The sequence below is a fragment of the Diabrotica virgifera genome, chromosome 4, assembly GCF_917563875.1.
Source record: "Diabrotica virgifera virgifera chromosome 4, PGI_DIABVI_V3a".
Lineage (NCBI taxonomy): Eukaryota > Metazoa > Arthropoda > Insecta > Coleoptera > Chrysomelidae > Diabrotica > Diabrotica virgifera.
Window position 1 is genome coordinate 241,157,114 of NC_065446.1, and position 22,483 is coordinate 241,179,596.

A 22,483-nucleotide genomic window follows, 5' to 3' on the forward strand; every position below is an offset into this window, starting at 1 on the left:
TTCTTCCAATATTCCTAACGATGTTTCTCCATTGGTCTCTATCTTCAGCTGCTCTAAGAGCTTCGCAGAATGAGTTTCCAGCTGAATGCTTTATTTGGTCAGACCATCTAGTTGGTGATCGTCCTCTTTGACTTCTCCCGGAACGTTTACAGAAACAATTAATCTCTCTAAACTGTCGTCACCTCTGCAAACCACGTGACCAAAGAATTGCAGAATTCGTTGCAGAAATATTGTGGACAGCCTTTTTTTAATATTGAGTTGGTTTAGAATGGAATCGTTTGTCCTATGAGCTGTCCAAGGTATGCATAGCATTCTTCTCCATCACCACATCTCAAAGGCATCAATTTTTTGGCGCTCGCATGCGCGAAGAGTCCAAGTCTCTGCTCCGTATATAAATATTGAGAATACAAGGGCATTCACCAGTCTCATTTTGATATTTTGAGAGATAGATCTGTCTTTCCAAACTTTAGTTAGGCGATTCATCGCATTTTTTACCACACCAATAGGTACGTCTCCGAACTTCTGCTTCACAGTTACCATCGTTAGTTATACTAGACACGAGAAAGGTGTTTATTATCTGGTATTCCTGTAACATGTTAGTCAGCTGAATTGTTGAATAGTGTCGAATCTGTCGACCACCATTATTTTTGTCTTAGCTTTATTGATTTTCAGACCAACCTTATTGCTTTCGTACTCAACTCTTCGCAGAAGATCAACCATTTCTTGCTCATTTGCTGCTATAAGTGTAGTGTCATCAGCAAATCTTAAATTGGAGATTTTCCTACCAGCTACTGTTACTCCACCAGCCCATCCGTCTAAAACCATCCTCATGACATGTTCACCATAAATGTTAAATAAGTCAGGTGACAACACGCATCCTTGTCTAACACCTCTCTCGGTCTTGAATTGGTTTGAGAACTTCTGATCTAGTCGTACTGTCGCTATATTAGACTGGTACAGATTTTTAATAAGTGTCACCAGGTGAATTGGTGCGCCCATTTCTATTAAAATTGACCACAGATTTATCCAGCTTACACCATCAAATGCTTTTTGATAGTCAACGAAGCATATAATCATAGGTACTTGAAATTCTCTAGACTGTTCAATGAGTTGTCTCAGGTTCAGGATTTGTTCCCTTGTACCTTTACCCTTTACAAACCCCGCTTGTTCCTGAGGTATTTGGTAATGTAGATAGGTTTTTAATCTGTTTTTGATGATATGCAACAAGATTTTACTAGCATGTGTTATTAGTGACAGTGTGCGGTAGTTTTCACATCTGGTAGTAGTTTCTTTTTTGTGTAGTGGGATATAAATTGAGGTACACCCAAACAGAGGTCCAAACAGCGACACAGATAGAATGGATGATATGTAATCCTTTGTCACCTAGTAACTGTAGTATATCACATGGTATTGAATCAATGCCTGGGGATTTATTTCTCTAGTGACGACTTGAATATTCACTACTATTGAATATTCAATAAGAAATCGCCCAAAGATGGAACAGGTGCAAGTAAGAAAAAAATCGCACTGTTCTGATTTCTTGATATAGTATTTTTACTACAAAAGCGATATTACGTAGGTCAAAATTTTTGACGTAAGAGAACTGTCAAAACATTAGAATGTGACTTTTCATTATTGTCATGTTTATTATAAACATGGCAAATCTTTATGCTACAAAAGAGAGCACTTAGATATTTATGCAAGGTCAAGTTTGGTACATCATGCAGGCCTCTGTTTCGGACACATGGTATCTTGACACTTCCTTGCATATATATCTAATTTTTAAAAAACATAAAGAGGATATTCGGACAGATTCCCTTTATAACACTCGTCTAACTTACGTTATTCCATTTCCAATTCCCTCTTCTACACTAATTAAAAAATCATTTATTTACACTGGAAACAAAGTGTTTAATCACCTACCACTCAATAGAAGATCCTCAAGCAATATTTTTGTATTCCGAAGAGCAATCAAGAAGTTTTTATTATCAAGTGTTACTATAGTATCGAGGAATTTTTTGAGGACAGTTGCGCTAATTGATGGCTTTTTTAAACGCTTTTATTTAGTTCAATAGTTTGCGTCAAATCTTTAGACGTTAATTTGAGTGCCTTTTCTCCAATGCAAATGAATGAAAATTTGCAGACATATGCATTCGCGGGAACAATACACGAATAATCAATAAAAAAAATTTTATGTTTATTAATTGTTTAAATAAAAAAAAACGATTTTAATGGAAAATGCTTAAGTTCTCTTCTTTTTTACAATGTAAAAACTTGAAACTTTTACGTGTTGTAGCTAATGATATGAACTATACATAATTTCACCTTTTACGTTAATTGTTTACGTGATGCTTCATAAATAAACAATAAAGTTTCAAATTTTTTGCCGATTCCGACTACTTTTCATGTTAGTCATCATATGTTTTTTTATACATATTTTAAGAAACATGACGATATATTTTAATGTTTGAAAAGTGCAAGACTAAAGGTTTAAAAAATTTTTAAGAAACGCTTTTCTTTAGTTACGAGTGACTAAAATTAAAAATATTATAAAAAAATCAACTAAAAAGCAAAAAATAAAAAAAAATTGAAAATCTAACACATTCTCTAAAGAAAAGCGTGGGGCAAGAACCGTTTATTCGATGAAGACGCGCCACGCTTTTCTTTGACGAAAGTGTTAGATTTTTTCAATTTTTGAAGATATTCTTCTTTAGCGGCGAATCGATTGAGGGTAAAATTGTACATCAACCACGCGCCTGCGCACACTGACAGTATGTAGTTCATTGCTAATCTTTCAAGATAGGTATGTATGTATCTGTAACCGTGCAAATAAGTCATTAAAATAATATATTAGTGGTTTTAGGAAATGTATTATTTATTATAATTCTTGTGTTTTTGGATTTGTGTTTCCCTGTAGTAAAATAATAAAATATGTAGGCATACCATTTTTACAGTTTGTCGCCGTGCTGTGTAATTATATCCGAAACTTACGTGTCAATTCAAGTGACTCGATGGCGTAGTTGGCAGAGCGGTGGGACAGAGAACGGAAGCACACGGAAGGTCGCGGGTTCAAATCCTGGACGATTCATACTTTTTTTTATTTTTCGTTATTTTAATAAAAAAATTTTGAAGAAAGTTAGTTTAATTTTTAAATAAAATACAAATAACCTGTTAAGTATATTTACATCGTTTAAATTACCTATATAATAGAAGAATATCTTCTTACGTGCGTACAAAGTACACACACATTCTTTTTTTATTTTTTGCTTTTTAGTTGATTTTTTTATAATATTTTTAATTTTAGTCACTCAACAATATGAAAAATTTTTTTTCATATTTTTTTATTTTTTTATTATGGAAGTTTTATAGTTAGTATTTTAATGTATCTTGTACTGTGTTTGTACTATACCAAGTTGTGTTTTATAACTGTAAACTCATTTTTAGAAACAATAAATTTTCTCTCTCTCTTTCTCCCATTGTTCTTAGATCTGACCATATATTGTCTCTCCATCGCATTCGTGGGCGTCCTAAGGACCTTCTTCCTGTGGGGGATTCCTCCCAGATCAGTTTGGCAAGGCGGTTATTAGGGAGTCTATGGACATGGACAGCCCATCTTAGTCGTTGAGGCTGGGATTTAATTTCTTGGACTCGCCCTATACATGTCGCTCGCCCTATACATTTGCTTGACCTCAACATTTGTTCTCATTTGACGGTACTTTTGGCAATATTCAAATTGCAATATAACGTATACTGCGGCCATCTTCATTTATTTTTTTTTATTTAGCGTGTGGCTTAAGTATATCACAGAATATATTTAGATTTATGCATTATACAATGCATCACAAACAGATGTCCAATTTTTTTATATATTCGATTGACCCTTCGGTTGCCATTACAAAGTCTAGAGGGTCGCCTGTGTATGCTCTGCGTGGGCAGTTCTGAACAATGTGACTGATCGTCTGTCTTGCAGCGCCGCAGTCACAAGAAGGCGAGGGGAGTTTACCCCATCTGTGGAGGGAGTCGGCGCATCTTCCACAGTTTGTTCGAATTCGATTAAGGGCTGCCCAAATCTTACGGGGACGTTCAAATTCGCCAGGTTTCCCTATGATGTCCGGTAGACTATGGTAATGCGGATCTGTCCTACTTTCCCAATCTTCTCTCCATCGGGTATTTAAGTCAAAGTTGGATTGCTGCAGCGCTTGAGCAGATTGTAGAGGGGGTAACCTGGATCGGAGACGGTTTCCAAGAATATCGGGGATGTCGTTGTGGACTAGAAGCTGGCGACTATCCATTATTTTGTTATATTCTTTAACCAATGCATGTTCGCGGCGTAGGTTGGGTGGTGCTATATTACTAAGGGTAGGTAGCCACATTGTAGGGGTGGGCTTAATTGTGCCTGTTATCATACGCATAGTACGGTTTAGTTGGGTGTCGACCAGGTGGGTATGCCTGCTATTTAGCCACACTGGAGCACAGTATTCTGCCACCGGATATATCAGGCCAAGAGCAGAGGATCTTAATGTTGATGCTGTGGACCCCCATGTAGTGCCGCAGAGTTTCAGAGTTTCTGTATTATATTGTTGCGTGTTTTCAATTTTGCTGCTGTTTTCGTCAGGTGTTCTCTGAATGTGAGCGTTCTGTCTAGAGTAACCCCAAGGTATTTCGGGTATTTATTGTGTTTTAACAGCTTGTTATTAAAATACACTCGCAATTCTCTGTTTGCCAACTTGTTGTTTAGATGAAAAGCTGATACTTCAGTTTTTGTAGTACTTGGCTGTAGTCTCCATTTCTTAAGGTATTCGCTGAGGATGGATAAGTCATTCGTGAGAGTGATTTCTGTAGTTTCTAAAGATTGGTGGCTTGTTGCAAGGGTCCAGTCGTCAGCATATCCAAACTTCCGAGATTCGGTTTCAGGCATGTCAGCAATATAGAGGCTGAAAAGTAAAGGGGCAAGGACAGAACCCTGTGGAAGACCATTGTTAAGTTTCATCTGTCTACTCGTCTCCTTTCCCATTATAACCTGGAAGGCTCTGTTGGTCAGCATGTTGTCAATGAGGTTAATTATCTTTCTGCAGGGGATAATGCGGGCCAGTTTATATATTAATCCCTGTCTCCAAACAGTATCATATGCTGCTGTTAGATCTATAAATACTGTTGCTGTCTTTTGTTTCTTTTGAAAACTAGCTTCTATAAAAGTTGTTAATGACAGCACTTGGTCCGTACAGCTTCGATGAGGGCGGAAGCCAGCTTGTTCAATGGGGACATTTTCTAGTATCCTGTGACTAATTCTGTTGAGGAGAAGCTTTTCTAATAGTTTATATACCATGCTGAGTAGAGCTATGGGGCGGTAGTTTTCTGGCTTATCGTTTGATTTGCCCGGTTTCGGAATTGCAATTATCTTTGTTCGCTTAAGTGAGAAAGGAATGTTACCTGACTGAAGTATATCATTAAAGAACATTGCAAGCCACTGTTTCGGGTATGCACCACTGTGTATCAAGAACTCTGGATGGATACCATCAAAGCCAGGTGCTTTACCTGATTTCATTTCTTTCAGCGCATGTGTGATTTCAGAAATAAGTATTCTTGCTGAATATTCGGAGTTCGTTCTGTTCATTTGTTTTAATGCCCTTAAGTCTCTTTTCACGTTGGTAGTATGTGTTCGATCTCGTGGAGCTCTGGATAGAGATACTATATGGGAGGCAACCTTGTTAGGAGACATTTTAGACTCTCTGGATTCCAGCTGGTTAGCTCCTCCAATTTTCCGCAACAAGGACCATGCCTGCCGGCTTGATTTTTTGAAGTCAAGGTTTTCGACAGTCTTTATCCATTTTTGGCGTCTAGCTGTATCGATGTTGTGTAAAAGCTCATCGGCTATTTCTCGGTCACCACTTTCGAGAAACTTCGTGTATAAGTCTTCACATGTTTCAGTCCATCCAGGCACATATTCTTTGCGATACCCCCTAGGGATGGTTTTCTTGGCAGTGCTTATTACTGCGCCCACAAACCTCTCATAATGTTTGCTGGTTGGAGGGACCCAGCTCAAGGTCCGGTCTAGTTGTTCAGAGAACTTCTTCCAGTTTGCTTTTCTAAGATTTCACCTGGGTCGAGGATATGATCTAATTATTGGAATTGATATTCCGATGGTGATAAGCACCGGACGATGTTGAGTATGTGGGAAGTCTGCAAGGACACTTCTCGCAGTTGTTAGTGGTCTGTCATTGGTATCTTTTGAGACAAAACATAGGTCTGGGTTATATTCTTTTCTCCATGCAGCTGATTTAAATGTTCCTCTGTCTTTGGCATCAAAAACTAGGTATGTGTTTTGCTCTTCGGACCATTCTACTAGTGCCTCCCCATTTTCATCATTCGTGGTGTACTTCCACATTTCGTGGTGGCTGTTGAAGTCGCCGATGTATATAGTAGGATGTGGATGAGTCTTTAGCACTTCTGGGTTCCATGTAGTGGCTGGAGGTTTGTATATGTTAACTACGGTAATATCTCCAATCTTGATGACTACTTCATGTATATTATTTTCATTGGAAGCAGAAAGTAGGAAACCATTTTCTATATTGCAGCGAATGTAGGTTGCGACGCCATAATGTTTATCATAGGTGGCTCCCAGTAAATCGTAGCCAGGTATCTTTCCCCTTAAATCAAGCTGGACTTTGTCTTCAGTATGGGTCTCTTGTATGGCAACCAGGTCAATGTCGTTATCGTGTAGGATTTTTTGCAACACTTGGCATTTTGCCTGGCTTATGCCCTCGATGTTAAGGTGACAGACTCGGATACACGGTCCGAGATCTCTAGTCAGTTGGTTCTGAGAAGAACCTTTATTTGTTCCCATCGTATGTTTACGTATAGATAAGATTTCTGTTTGTGATCTGTGATGTTGGCAGGATATTGTTTTTGTTTTTCGTTCGTCTGCCGTCTGCCAAATTTTTGCTAGTTCATTTAGCGTTACCCAGGGTGCACCACATGGAGGCGAACTAGCATTACACCGCCATCTTCATGTAATTCCACAACTCTTGCATGATTTTCGGGAGTCATACTCATACTACCACGTAGTACCGGCGCTAGGGTATAAGGCGCCCGCCTGCAAAAGAAGCATAGGCGCCCTTCGGTGTCTTTTAAATTAGTATTTTGTATAGCACCGACAGAAAAAAGGTCATTTTGGCGCCCCCAAAACAGGGGCGCCCGCCTGCAGTGCATCCCTTGCAGGCCCGTTACCGCCGGCCCTGCTACCACAACAGTGAACTGAATTTATCAGAATAAGCGTAAAACATATAGTAAATGCGATCACAAAAATGCAAAAAACTGTTGCTATAATAGTAAAAAAGATAACGTTTCATTTTTGAAGTTATACTTCTTTAGGCACGAGGGTGAATTTTTATTTTGCCGGGCGCATGCGCACACCGACAGTATGGTTTTAGTCGCTCAAACGTTATACGGGATCTGATTGGGGGTTAAAATCATCTGTCAATATTTGTTCAAATGGATATTATCAAATACTATTGACTATTTTGACAGTCAATAGTATTTGATATTATGCATAAACAAATGTTGTGTATATTAGTTTTTATTATTGTGAGGACAGAGACAAAAAGCAAGTTTATATTTATTGTAGTGACTTTTTAAATAGTTTTTAAAAGCAACAGGTACGTACCTTATTGTAAATGTTTCAGTATTGTAATAAAAAATTACAAATTAAATACCTATTTGGAAAGTGTACCTACCTAGCTAACCTAGCTACTTACCTACCTAGGTAATGCTTTGATTTACCAACAAAAATCTCCATCTAATATATTGCATTTTTAGTCTTATTTTGTTGTATTTTAATTCCACAATAATCAAACTTACCTATTTGATTAAACTAAGAGAATAAGCAACTGTCAAAAATTTTTAAAACGTTTAGATGCTATATCTTCCCACTTCATTCACGTGTCTCGGTAGTTAAATTCTGCGTGGGGTGAGTTCAAAATAATCTAACAACCTGATAGACGCAGGTTCAATTCCCAATGCAAATTTTTATTTTTTTTTTATTTTTTTATACATTTTATGATTGTAAGTATATTTATTATATTTTTCTTCTTAAGAAAATACGTATTTAGTTAAAATTTTCTCATCAATTGTTCAGAAATCATTTCTTTGTTTCATGTTTCGATGTGTTTGCGTGTGTTTTATTCTTTTATTTTTTTAATTTTTGGTAGGTATTGTTTTAATAAAATTTTTTGGAAAGTAGTAAGTATTAAAATTAGTTTAATATTTAAATAAAATATAAATAAACTGTTTAAAGTATATTCATTTCGTTGAAATCATATAATAGAAGTATAACTTCTTAATACGTGCGTACAAAGTACACACACATTATTTTTTTTTTCCAAATGTCAAAATTTTGTTTCTATGGTGACGCGATCATTTAAACACATTAAAAAACGGTTTTTTGCTGTTATGAATTAACGTTTTTTATTATTGTTTACTTCCTCCCCGTTAAAATTACTATACAGTGACAAATGCAAAAATGCATTGTCATGCAAAATGTCCCGGATTTTTTTGAACAGGAGTGTAATAAAAATTCGTAAAACAGAAAAAAAACCCTGATAAAACTCACTAAACTATTCTACAAACTATTCATCTAATAGTTTTTGGACCTGCATAATATTCATTTTTCATTAGTTATTAATAACTAATAACTCTGAAGTGACCCAGTTAGAGGTAGAGGTATTTATAAATACAGATCAGTTCAAAAAAAGTAAAAAGCCACTAATGAAATGGTCGAATGAAATAATAAATTAAGATGCTATACGTGTAACATTGGGCCATTGTTTTAGTATAGTAGTATGTAACGTAGTATGTAGTATCAATAGTAGATTTTTAAACCTTTCATCTTTCATCCCTTGCAAACAAGCAATACTGGTTGCCTACAATCCAAAAGTTCAATGCCCCTATCCTTAACTGTTACACAACTCCGCGCCGTTCCAGCATCCCCTTCCATCTCGAGATAAAAGTATTGAATGGGTCAATGTGCACTTCGTATTTTTTTGCGGTAGACGAGCAACCGAGATCGTAGGTACCTGCTCGATTTGTTATTGTTTTGTGTTTTTGTTGTCGTTCACCCTGAGACCAAACTAAACCAATTCTAAACCGTACCCGTCCTGAAAAATGTACCAATAAGCAACTCTTTTGTGACATTGTGGTTGTGTTTTTAACAGAAACCTTTAAGCTGTGGAATAATTGTGATTTTCATTAATAATTTTTGTGTTATGCGATTTGAATGATGCCACAAACTATAATCTAGGGGTTGGAATTGAGAGTGTACCCCAAAATGTTGAATGTGCTCTTTTTGATTTTGTATTTTGGATTGTTAGTCGGTGCTGAAGATGAAGTTGCCACCAATAGCTTTGGTATCGAAACAGGTAATTAAATTTGAATATTTAATAATTAACAAACTAGATTTAAATAAATTTGAATTTGATATTATTTCATGTCGACATAATAAACAATTCTTTAGTGGATTTCTTTGATTTTGAATAGTTTTTAACCATAAAAGAGCGATTTCCTAACAAATCTAGTTTGTTATTGTCTGATCTCTTTGATTTATCAGTGGCGTACGTAGTCTATTTAATATTCAGCCAATTAAAGATTAATTTACTGTAAATACCTAATTAAATGTTTATCTCTTCCTCTAAAACTATAAATTGGTGTTTAAAATAGACGAAATTTACATAAAAATATAGTAAAAATTCAAATTAGGTACCAATACAAACATAAATTTAAAATACATCAAATAATATGAAAAATAACATACAGTGTCTCTCAAAACGTCTGCAACACTTAATATGACTAATTTTGAGGTTAAATGTTTTTCTTCTGTTCTTGTACTTTTTTCCTATTTTATTAATTTGTTTTATCCAATGGACAAACATTTTAAATTATTAAATATCTATATGAAAAACAAAAAAAAACATACTGTGTCTATCAAAATGTAGACTATGTACACTTAGTCATTAATTTAATTTTAAGTTTAAAATATTTTTTATTTTTTTGATTTTTTAACACTTTTTATTGACTGTCTGGAATAGTACTATATAACGCCCAAATTTTAATTTTTTAATGCGAAATTTTTTCAGAATTATCTGGAAAAGTATATAAAGCCTAATGTTACAGCCCTAACATTTTCTTTATAGACAAAACATAAGTATTTTTTTCTTAATACGGCTCTGGCCTAATAATAGGTATTTACTTTATGACAAAACGGTCGAATTTTCGTTAAATGTCTTTTGAAGTTTATTATCCCATAAATAAAATTCTTTTAGTTTAGATACATATATGCTAAGCAAGCTTATTTACGTAATATCTGAGAAGTCAATCCGACGCGACATATTCGGTATAAAAAATCTTTTTGAATTGATCCATTTATACACCTGCACATAAATCAGACCCTGCTATATATTATTTACACAATATCTGACGAGCCATATCTAGGTGTCAGTTAATCTAGGTCAAATTTCCTTTTGTGTTCCTAAGAAATAATTTGAACCATACACCTGCATTTTTTAGCATTCTATTCTCACTAAAAAGTTTTGTCAATAGCCAGTCGTAAAAAAATGTTATTTTCATTAATAATTTTTGAGTTGTGCGATTTGAATGATGCCACAAACTATAATCTAGGGGTTGGAATTGAGAGTGTTCCCCAAAATGTTGAATGTGCTCTTTTTGATTTTGTATTTTGGATTGTTAGTCGGTGCTGAAGATGAAGTTGCCACCAATAGCTTTGGTATCGAAACAGGTAATTAAATTTTAATATATTTATAATTAACAAACTAGATTTAAATAAATTTGAATTTGATATTATTTCATGTTGACATGATAAACAATTCTTTGGTTGATTTCTTTGATTTTGAATAGTTTTTAACCATAAAAGAACGATTTTCTAACAAATCTAGTTTGCTATTGTCTGAACATTTTGATTTATCAGTGGCGTACGTATTATATTTAATATTCAGACAATTAAAGATTAATTTACTGTAAATACGTAATTAAATGTTTATCTCTTCCTCTAAAAATTAAAATTGGTGTTTAAAATAGAAGAGATTTGCAAAAAAATATATTAAAAATTCAAATTAGGTACCAATATAAAATATTAAGACAACAGTTTAAAATATATTAAATAATTATTGGAAAACTAACATACAGTGTCTCTCAAAACGTCTGGAACACTTAAAATGATTAATTTTCAGATTAAAATATTTTTCTTCTGTTCTTGTACTTTTTTCCTATTTTTCTTCCTATTTTATTTATTTGTTCTATCCAATGGACAAAATTTTTAAATTATTAAATAATTATCTCTATGAAAAAAAAAAATATACCTACTTTGTCTACCAAAATGTAGACTTCAAATCATTCATTTTAAGTTTAAAATATTGTTTCTTGTTGTGGTTTTTGTTTATTTTATTTGTTGAATATATCCAACGGTTACTTGGACCTATGGAGGACCCAGAATTTTTTTTGGGGGGTGTCATGGATCTTGAGGGTGATTTAATTACTTTTCTCTGATGCAAGGTCACTTAGTCTTATCACCCCTAGGATAAGTGAATTTTCAATTAATTTTTGGATGGGCCTAAATTTTTTTTAGGATTATTGAATTGATATTTATTTTCGTCTGGGGGGGCATGACTCCCGTAACACACCCCTTGGATCCGCCACTGACTTGGACGTGTTCTCCTTTTGTATCATTGTTTTCATACATAATACATCCCTTGTAGTAGGTCCTTGAGTTCATTCTAGTTATATGTCCATACCAGCTCAATTGCTAAATATATTTAAACAAATTATACTTTGTTTTTCCTCACTTTCGTTTCAATTTTAATGTTTTAAGGCGAAATTTTTTATTCACTTTCTGGAACAATAAATATAATGCACAAATTTAAATTTTTTAATATTCTTTTTTTGTACAGTTGCTGGAAAATTATATAGAGTCCAAATTTTAATTTTTTAATGCCATATTTTTTGAGAAATATCTGGAAAAGTATATATAAAGCCCAATCTTAATACCGTTAAAATATCCTTCTTTCTTAATACCGTTCTGTATAATATATTTCTTTCTGGACAAACATAATCCAACTTTGTCCTATATTTACTTTACCACAAAACATTATCTCATAAATAAGACCCTTTCAGATATATTCTAAAAAATATTATTTACATACTATATTGATATAAAAACTTTTTGAATTGATCTTTTTATACACCTGCACATAAATCAGACCCTGTTATATACATTATTTATACAATACCTGACATCTTTTTGTGGCCATAAAAAATAATTTGAACCGCACACCTGTATTTTTATCATCCTATTCTCACTAAAAAGTTTCGTTAATAGGCCAAATTTCGTAAGTCATAAAAAGCCAAATTTTAATTTTTAAGGCGACATTTTTTCTGGAGTTGCTAGAAAAGTATCTATATAGAGCCCAAATTGTAATTTTTTAATACCATATTTTTTATGGAGTTGCTGGAAGAGATATAGGTAAAACCCAAATTCTAATGTTTAATGCGAAATTTTTATGTACCTAGTTGCTGTAGAACTATAACATAGACCAATTTTTAATTTTTTTAATGCGATTTTTTTTGAGTTGATAGAAAAGTATATAAAAATATATAGATACCTACTGAAAATTGTTTCTTGAAAATTATATAAGGCCCAAATTTAAATGTTTTAACGCCGAATTTTTTGTGTGAATTGGTTGGAAAATTATATATTTATTATATTATTGCGTTTTTGTGGATTCAGAGATCAAATGCAGCAAAACAAGCGTTTTCCTGCTCCACTTCTTCGTAAAATAATTTTTGTCAAACAACAAAAACAAAATTTGAAAATTTGAGTCAAATTAATTTAATTTCAAAGTAAAATTGTTGCTTATTCCCAACTAGACTAGTATATTAGATTAGATATATTTTTTGTCACTGTAAATCTTCTATTTTGTGCAAAATATAGTAAGTATTATTTTTTAATTTAGAATATCAAAGGTAGCAATTGAAAAATAGTCTTTAAGTCTAATAGGTAGCGTCAATAATAGTGTTATTTGTTTTTTTCAAAGCTATCCTTGATAGTTATAAATAAATTTGTTAGTATATGCTAATGTATGTATGTATGTAGAAATTCAAATAGACTATTTTTTTTTTCAAACCGGTATGTTTTGGCGTCATGGCGCCTTCCTAACAAGCCCCAACAATAATAATTAAATCTATTTGGCTAAAATATGGCACACTTAAATTTATCGATACTGGCCCTATGATCGCTATATTATACACTGCGCGTCATAGACCAGTAGACCAGGGCATTTAGATCAAAACATCAGGATAAATCAATTTTTAAATACAGCACCTACCAACTTGCAATTTTTTGCATTGTATTCAGGATCCAAATATTATGTTATGCAGAAGACACCGCATTAATCGCCGAGACAGAAGACGATCTCCAAAGATTAACACACATATTCAATACAACAGCTAAGAAATACAATAAGTATATGATAATATCAGCAGAAAAAACCAAATGTATGACAACATCTAAATACCCACTACGATGTAAAATCGAAATTGATGGGAAAATAATAAAGCAGGAAGCAAGGTTTAGGTATCTGGGATAGATATAACCAGTTATGGAGAGGTTAAAGAGGAAGTATGACAACAAAGCTTAAAAGCAAGCAAAGCGGCGGGATCTCTTAATGACACAATCTGGAAGAACAAACACCTAAGACAAGACACAAAAGCAAGAATCTATAAAGCAGCAATTGGACCTATATTGACATACACGGCGGAGACAATACCTGACACATCTAAAACGAGACGACTACTAGAAACAACAGAGATGAAAATACTCCGACGAATATCAGGGAAATGTCTGTTGGATAGGGAGAGAAGCGAAAACATAAGAAGATCATGCAATGTAGAAGACATAAATGGATGGGTGACAAAACGGAAACAAGAGTGGAACGAACACATTAGTAGAATGGAGAATGGCAGAGGATAGGATAGTACGAATAGCACGAGATAAGTCACCAAATGGACAAAGAAGTATTGGCAGACCAAGAAAAAGATGGTGCGATAATTTAAACAATGTAGGAGGCTAATATTGAAGAATAAACAGGCTTTAAAGCCTACATACAAGAAGGAAGAAGTATTTAGGATGACGCCAGGAAAAAATTATAAAGAAAAATAGCTGAAAATGCATGATCCAAAAGTGCATAAACATGCCAAAATCAGTAGGTATGTGTATTAAGGACCAGATTTTGTTACTCAGGGAGAATGTGAAATTGGTCATTATAGGAATGATTATAACCTAGAAGGTGAAGTGTGTACGTAGAATCTGTTTTAACCTTTTCGTTCATGAATTAAATTTCTTTAAGCTGAAAATCTTAAATGTGCAACATAGCGAGAATGATTTTTCTGCCAATTTTTGATATTAGTTTTACATTTTCAAAATGCACAGTTTGGTCACTACAAGATGTCCTCATTTGAGGACATCGTGAGACAATGGAGTAAAAATCTGTGGCTTGGTTCTAAAAGGAATGTCAAAATTTCACTTTTTTGTACAGCTTTATTTACAATTTAATATTGACAAAACAAAAAAGCAAACAATTGACATTGGCCACTTTAACACAAAGTTATACTGTGGCTTTGTGTTAAAATGGTCAATTTTTTGCGTTTTGATTTGTCAATATTAAATTGTAAATAAAGCTGTACAAAAAAGTGAAATTTTGACATTGACCCTTTTAGAACCAAGCCACAGAAATATTAGATAAGTATATTTTTTTAAATACATACTGACAAAAAACAAAAATTAAAGTATTTAATCAGTAAGTAATGTGTGGTGTCTTACAAAACAATTTTTTTTCTTTACTTATACAGAGATAAACATTGCATTTGTCGCATTTCATTCGTGAGAATCGGCAATTGCCCTTACAGTCAGGTAATTTACCTATACCTATCTGGATGCATTAGGTTTATCATCGTGTATGAGCCAATGATGAAATCCATCTAATCATACTTCTTTGACAGAGCGCGTTTTTATATTTACCTAAAAATGTATATTTCCGTTGACTCACAATGTCCACAAACGAGGACACGATTTCAGAAAATCTGCGGTAGCTAATTTTAAGCAAAAGCGCTATTAACAATGTTTTTTTAACAAATTCTTTTATTTATCAACACCATAAGACACATTCAATACCAAATGTTCATATTTATATTATAACCGTTGATTGATGAATTGATGAATATACTCCCTATATTCATCAATCAACGTTATAACGAAAGAAACTGAAATAAATTGGCGTGTATACACCAGTCATAAGTACCTATAGAAACGTATATTTCAACAAATTAAATATTTTGTTCAAAAGATGTTAGACAGCAGCATAAGTACTCATTGGACGGAATAGGATGTCTATAATCGGGAACAATGGGTTACAAGAGTAAAAACACATGGAGCTACATACAAAAAATTATAGAATAAATTCTCCTCAATAGGGAACTTGCACTAAAAAATTTTTTTGCATAAAATTGTTAATTTATGTTTTAAAATGTTATATTCAAAATATTACGTCTTAACAATGAATAGTGTACGTAAAACATATGGTCAAAGTTACGCGCCTAAAATTTCCGTTTCAAACAACTTCAAAAGCGAGAGCTGGGGTCTGACGTCACAGGCCACTCGTATCGTTTGCCCGTTCGGTGGGCTATTGCATTTAATGCAATTTGCCCATAGATAAATAATATAGTTGAAATATCTTGTTTTACTCTGTGGCAAAAATGATTATTTCTGTGACAGGCAAAATATTAACATTTTATCTCTGTTGACATGTATCAAAAAGTTCTTTTTTATGAAATTACTTTTGTCGTTTCTTGTGTTGAAGAACAAAGAAGAAACAAGTAACTTAAAAATAAACAAAACTTTTAGTAATAAAAGTAAGAGTAACTAAAAAGTATTGGTGCTACTATAGTATGCGGTCTACAGTCGGGTTTCTACTATAGCTTGCGGTCTACCGAGGGATGCGGTGTAAGTATAAGCTGAGATGATAAAGATATTAACTTGTAAAATTACAATAATGATTCTTCTTATTTATGCGTATTATTAACTTTGTAAAGAAGGATTTTGTTGGCTATGTACAGGTTCTATCTAATCTATCTAATTCTACGTCTGCTAATCACCATAATCTTTTCTCACAAGGCTTTGAACACAATAATGAAAGGCTCCAGTAGGTACTAATAAACATTACAATAAAATATAATCTTTTACGGGGTAAACCGTATACTATAATATAATGGTACCAAACTATTGTTATAAATGGTTTAAACATACTTATTAATAACTCTTACTTATTTGCCTTGACACCTCGCATTTCTCCAATAGAATAGCTTTCACTACTTTTTATAAAAGTTGCCACCATGAAGACATCAACGGTAGGTAAGTTAGTCAGATTGACCTTTTGAAAAACCCTCGTCCGTCATATTATGCGTTTTAAACTCTTTACAAAGTAGCACTCAACTTTATCAATTTCAGTTTAAAACTAAGCTGATTGGGGAACTACTTATTACAATATATAAGATGAACATAAATAATACCTAGGAATTTTCGATTAAAGACGATTAAAATGTAATATACCCGTGATACCTACCCTAATCGCGTTGTTTCTGACTGCTAGGCCCGGTTGATCGTGGCTCGTGACGTCGAACCAATAGAAGGACGTTCAAGAGCCTCCTAAGATATTTGAATTTTATAGCATTTTCAAAGCGTCGTAATTAGCGTACGGGTTAAAAATATTTGTTTTTCTCGCATGCAAGCGTTTTAAGATCATATTACCTTATGTTTTTTAATATCATTTTAATATTTAAAAATTTATGCAAGTTCCCTATTAAGGACATAGTGAACGCACATTTTTTGGGTAGTCGTCACAAACCTTTTGCTTTTGACTATTGTTGTTCTTAATTGTTCTGAAAGCTAATGTTATTCATTTTTTTTTTATATGTTTGGTTATTTTGTTGATATCTTCCTATGTATGTAATGGAACAGAAGATACTGGGTACTGCACTATTACAGATACAGGCAAGGTATCAACAAAAATAGCCAAACACATAAAAAAGAAAGGAATAACACCATCTTTCAGAACAAACGACAGTTTAAACAAATACATTAAGACTAATAAGAGGCAAAAAACGTGTATACAAACTTATATGTTGCGACTGCCCAAAAACTTACATCGGTCAAATTGGTAGAACCTTTAACAAATGTATAGCAGAACACAAAAGAGCTTTCAATGATATTAAAACATAATTACCGATTACAAAGTGTAGATGTGTATTAAAAATGCATCACTTGTGAAAGGAACTCTGCCGAAACTGCTGTAGTGATAATAAATTGTAATAACTTTTGTGAAAGTACTTATAGAAAAAAAAGTTTTCAGTGTTTTATTGTTAGATACAATGAACTTCCAGCAATTAACGGTCGAATCCATCAGATACCTAATTAGATTTTACGCGAAAACCAAAACATTTGCCAAGCGCCAAAATACGAGAAAAATTCACGCAGCTGCAAATATCAACTTTTCGTTTTAAAATAACAATTTGAAAAAAATATTTTCAATCCAAGTTTTATCATAATATACTCACCATCACCACAGTTGATTTATTTTTATAGAAACACATCTTGAATTTTCTAAATCATCCGTTAGTCCAGACTGTATGCTCTCCCCCGTTAAGAGGAAACATTAGCGATCAATAGGTAGCAAAAACGCGTTCCAAGATTGCGGCTGTAATTTTGAATATTTTTTCGAGATATTTGGCACACGTATTCGTAATATAATAAAGAATGGCGGTACAGAGTATCCAATTTGAAAAATATATTAATATGTGGAAATTACTCTGTAATTAAATACAATATTTAAAAAACGAGCATGTACCGCCATTAAGAAGAACAAAAAAATATACTTTCTTCAAATAAACTTTTTTATCCGATGCCTAGATTTTGTGTCATTTTGGAACTACTAAAATTTTTTATTTCATTAGTAGTTCCAAAATGACACAAAATCTAGGCATCGGATAAAAAGGTTTATTTGAAGAAAGTGTATTTTTTTGTTCTTCATAATGGCGGTACAGGCTCGTTTTTTAATATTTTATTTAATTACAGAGTAATTTCCACATATTAATATATTTTTCAAATTGGGCTCTGTACCGCCATTCTTTATTATATTACGAATACGTGTGCCAAATATCTCGAAAAAATATTCAAAATTACAGCCGCAATCTTGGAACGCGTTTTCGCTACCTGTTGATCGCTACTGTTTCACCTTAAGTAAATTATACCGATTCGTTTTTTTTGTACAAACTTATTCAATTATTATAACAAATCCACAGGGTACCAGGATTTACCGAGGTCGAAAAATTGTTAAAACATTTTTTTAATCAAATTCAAAATATTAATTTTTCTATTTTGGACAATTTTTTTTCGATTCTTTGGGTCATTATGAGCAAAAAAGTTCTCCTTTGATTTTTCTCTAAAATTGATTTTTGTCGAGTTATACACGGTTCAAAATTTGAAAAACGCGAAAATGGCCATTTTCAAGTTTTAATAACTAGGTTAAAAATTATTATCATGAAAGTCAAAAAGTGGCCAAATCAAAGTTTAAAGCACCCTCTACAAGATCCTGAAGAAATTTTTGTCATTATTTTATTACTAAGCTGATATTTTTAAACGCTTTTATTTAAGTAGTTCAATAGTTTGCGTCAAATCTTTAGACGTTAATTTGAGTGCCTTTTCTCCAATGCAAATGAATGAAAATTTGCAGACATATGCATTCGCGGGAACAATACACGAATAATCAATAAAAAAAAATTTTATGTTTATTAATTGTTTAAATAAAAAAAAGATTTTAATGGAAAATGCTTAAATTCTCTTGTTTTTTTACCATGTAAAAATTTGAAACTTTTACATGTTGTAGCTAATGATATGAACTATACATAATTTCACTTTTTACGTTAATTGCTCACGTTATTCTTCATAAATAAACAATAAAGTTTCAAATTTTTTGCCGATTCCGACTACTTTTCATGTTAGTACATCATATGTTTTATACATATTTTAAGAAACATGACGATATATTTTAATGTTTGAAAAGTGTAAGACTAAAAAGTAAAAAATAAAAAAAGATGAAAAAAAATTGTTTAAGAAACGCTTTTCTTTAGTTACGAGTGACTAAAATTAAAAATATTATAAAAAAATCAACTAGAAAGCAAAAAATAAAAGAATTGAAAAAATCTAACACATTCGTTAAAGAAAAGCGTGGGGCGAAAACCGTTTATTCGATGAAGACGCGCCACGCTTTTCTTTGACGAATGTGTTAGATTTTTTCAATTTTTTTATTTTTTGCTTTCTAGTTGACTTTTTTATAATATTTTTAATTTTAGTCACTCGAAACTAAAGAAAAGCGTTTCTTAAAATTTTTTTTTCATATTTTTTTATTAATTATTAACAATGAGCGCTAAGAGCATATTGAGGCGGTCGTCAATGTGAGTGCGAGTGAGAGGCATCTCTTTCGCAGTCACCATTGACGGCCGCCTAATACGCGCTTAGCCCTCATTATTAACTAGTGTTGGAAAATTTTCGAGAAAGAAAAATCAGAGAATATTCTCGGGAATATTCTTGATATGGAGAATTTTCTGAGAATGAACCCTATGACGCACTTAGGGATATTGTTGAAGATGAAATAGGGTAATCATGAAATGATATACAAAATTATGAGACTAAACAACAGTGTTCTTTATATAATATATAAACAAAATACAAAAACAACAGAGAACATAAAATTTATTTGATAAAAAAGTGAAATTTTCTTCCTAACAACAAATAATACAAGTAATTAATGTGGTGATTTAATCATAAAACATGAGGCCTCAGGTTCAGAATCTATTTCTACCATTAGCTCATCCTGGTCATCTACATTCTGCATCTCAATGTATTGATGAGAAGTTGTGGGATTTTATTTTTCACGAGTCGCCAGCTCAGTCATGGATTGGTCTACGTCTAAAGGGGCATTTAGACGGGCTAGTTTTTGAAGCAATATGTTGCCGAAAATATATATTTGGTATGTTTCTGGCAACATTACTGCCATCTAATGAAAATATCGCCGTTTAGCTGAGCCATGTGGCCGAAATCTTACTGGTATTTGAACACTATTGCAGTACTTGATGCGTTGCCGATAAAGTCGAACTGCTGTGGAAAATTTTGCATGTGGCTCTGTATTTCTTCTTTATTTCCAGTACCCTGTTGAAATTTAATTTGGTTTTGTCAAAACATACAAAGAAAAGATGAATACGTGGTCAAAGGAAATCACAATAAGGTTTATTAATGCAGTACATTTACGTCCAGAGTTGTGGAACTTGGCATACTTTTGGAACTATGAGACAAATGGAAGAGTAGTGCACCCTGAATAAATACATTAAACTAAAACTGTTAGTATATATAAATGACAGTGGCTAATCTTGTTGAGATTGGTATTGCGTTTCTCATGTTTGATCTTTTTTCTCTATTCTTGGCCCTATCATATTTATTAATAGTTTGAAATCACTTTTTGACATTCTTGTAAAATTCTTAAACAAATAATTGTCTAGCATTATTTCTATAGTTAGATTACTCATTGTTTCGCGTTTACTTAGAAAAGCCGTATTCACATTTTCCATTTTTCTTTTTTATGTATCGTCTTAGCACGATTAAGGACGCAGCAACTGTCAAGAGAATATTCTCTTCTTACATCACTATTATTAACAATTACAAATAACCCTTTAGTCATACAATAATGACACAAATTTCTTTAGGATCTTGTAGGGGGTACTTTAAACTTTGATTTGGTCACTTCCTGACTTTCATAATAATAATTTTTAACCGAGTTATTAAGCTTTGAAAATGGCTATTTTCGCGTTTTTCAAATTTTAAATGACGTATAACTCGACAACAATTAATTTTAGAGAAAAATCACAAGAGACCTTTTTTGCTCAGAATGACCCAAATGATCTAAAAAAAATTTGTTCGAAGTGAAAAATTATTTTTGTGAATTTGTTAAAAAAAATTGTTTAAACAATTTTTCGACCCCAGTACCGCCTGGCACCCTGTTGATTTGTTATAAGGACTTCTTTTTGAGTAAGTTTGTGCAAAAAAATCGAATCGGAATAATTTACCTAACGAGGGCGACGATACAGCCTGGATTATTTATAGAATCACATCTTGAATTTTCTAAATAATCCTTTTATCTTTAAAATTGTTGACAGAAATATTCATGGTAAATTTTTTGGTGTATCATTATTGTTTGCTTAGAAAGCGTGACCATAGCAAACAAACAAATTAGTAAACAGATTGAAGGCGAGAGTCAACATTATCTGTAAAAGTAAATAGCACAAAAATATGAACTTTGAACAGGCAAATAGGTTTTTAGTATCAGAAAAGGTAAGTGGCACTTTATCTGTCACGATTTTTCTCTAGAAAATCAATCCCACAGAACGGTAGTTCTCACCAGTGGCGCACGCCCCCCCTACATGCGACATTATGCAGTGTGGCAAAGCCAACTGGAATAAATTCATTATTTCATAAACCGACGACTTTAAAGAAAAATTCCGAAACCGGTCGATTTTTGTTGTTAAATTATGATTTTTTGGCATATAATATATCATACTAGTGACGTCATCCATCTCGGCTTGATGACATAGGTAATCGATGATTTTTTTTACAACCGATCGAACATGGGTCGTGTGCTAGTTCATTTGAAAGGTTATTCAATTCTTAATTCAGTAATATAAACATTAACATAATTATTTATACAGGGTGTCCAAAAAACATTTTTTTAAATTCAATTAATTAATACAAAAAGAAGAATGTCTGTAATTTATTTAATTCAGAATACATTTTACTGCTCTTAGAAATCAGAAAAAACGTTTATTTCACAAATAAACATTGCTTTTCGTATAAATTAAATGTTCAAACTGTCAAGAGCAAGAGACAGGTGGGTGGCAGCTTGGACATTGAATTTAAGCGAAAAACAAGGTTTATTTCTCAAATAATGATTTTCTTCTGTTTTTTGACAGCAGTAAAATGTATTTTGAATTAAATAAATATATTGTATAATTTTTATGGAAAAAATTTAGAAAATAAATTTATATCAGAGACCACGAGATCATAGATTTTCATCGCCCTGTATATGACCAAAAATTGTAAATATTATAATTTAGTTAGTAAACAGTGTTTTCGCGGAAAGTGAAATCGTTAAGTGATTTATTAATGTTTCTCTGAACGGACATACAATTATGCGGTAAAACTAGAAAGTACATTTATTTCGCTTTGGAATGAACAATGACGTTTTATAAATGTTTCTTAGAAGGATAGGCAGTAAACAAATTTATTGAGTTTAGAATATAAGGCTTTTTGTTTAGCATTTTG

The 22,483-nt window shown here is 32.7% G+C and overlaps 1 protein-coding gene across 2 annotated transcripts in view; it reads left to right on the forward strand.

The window, feature by feature from the left end:
- The first annotated feature begins 9,025 nt into the window (after positions 1-9,025).
- The window catches only part of LOC114327547 (prolow-density lipoprotein receptor-related protein 1), a 222,777-nt gene continuing 209,319 nt past the window's right edge, over positions 9,026-22,483 (forward strand). The window contains exon 1 of one of the 2 annotated variants that reach the window (XM_050648833.1): positions 9,026-9,413. In XM_050648833.1, coding sequence (XP_050504790.1) covers positions 9,323-9,413 — 91 coding nt within the window. In that variant the 5' untranslated portion in view covers positions 9,026-9,322. Of the gene's footprint in view, positions 9,414-10,693; positions 10,787-22,483 lie in introns of those variants that run through there. The other variant, XM_050648834.1, reaches the window with a different exon arrangement.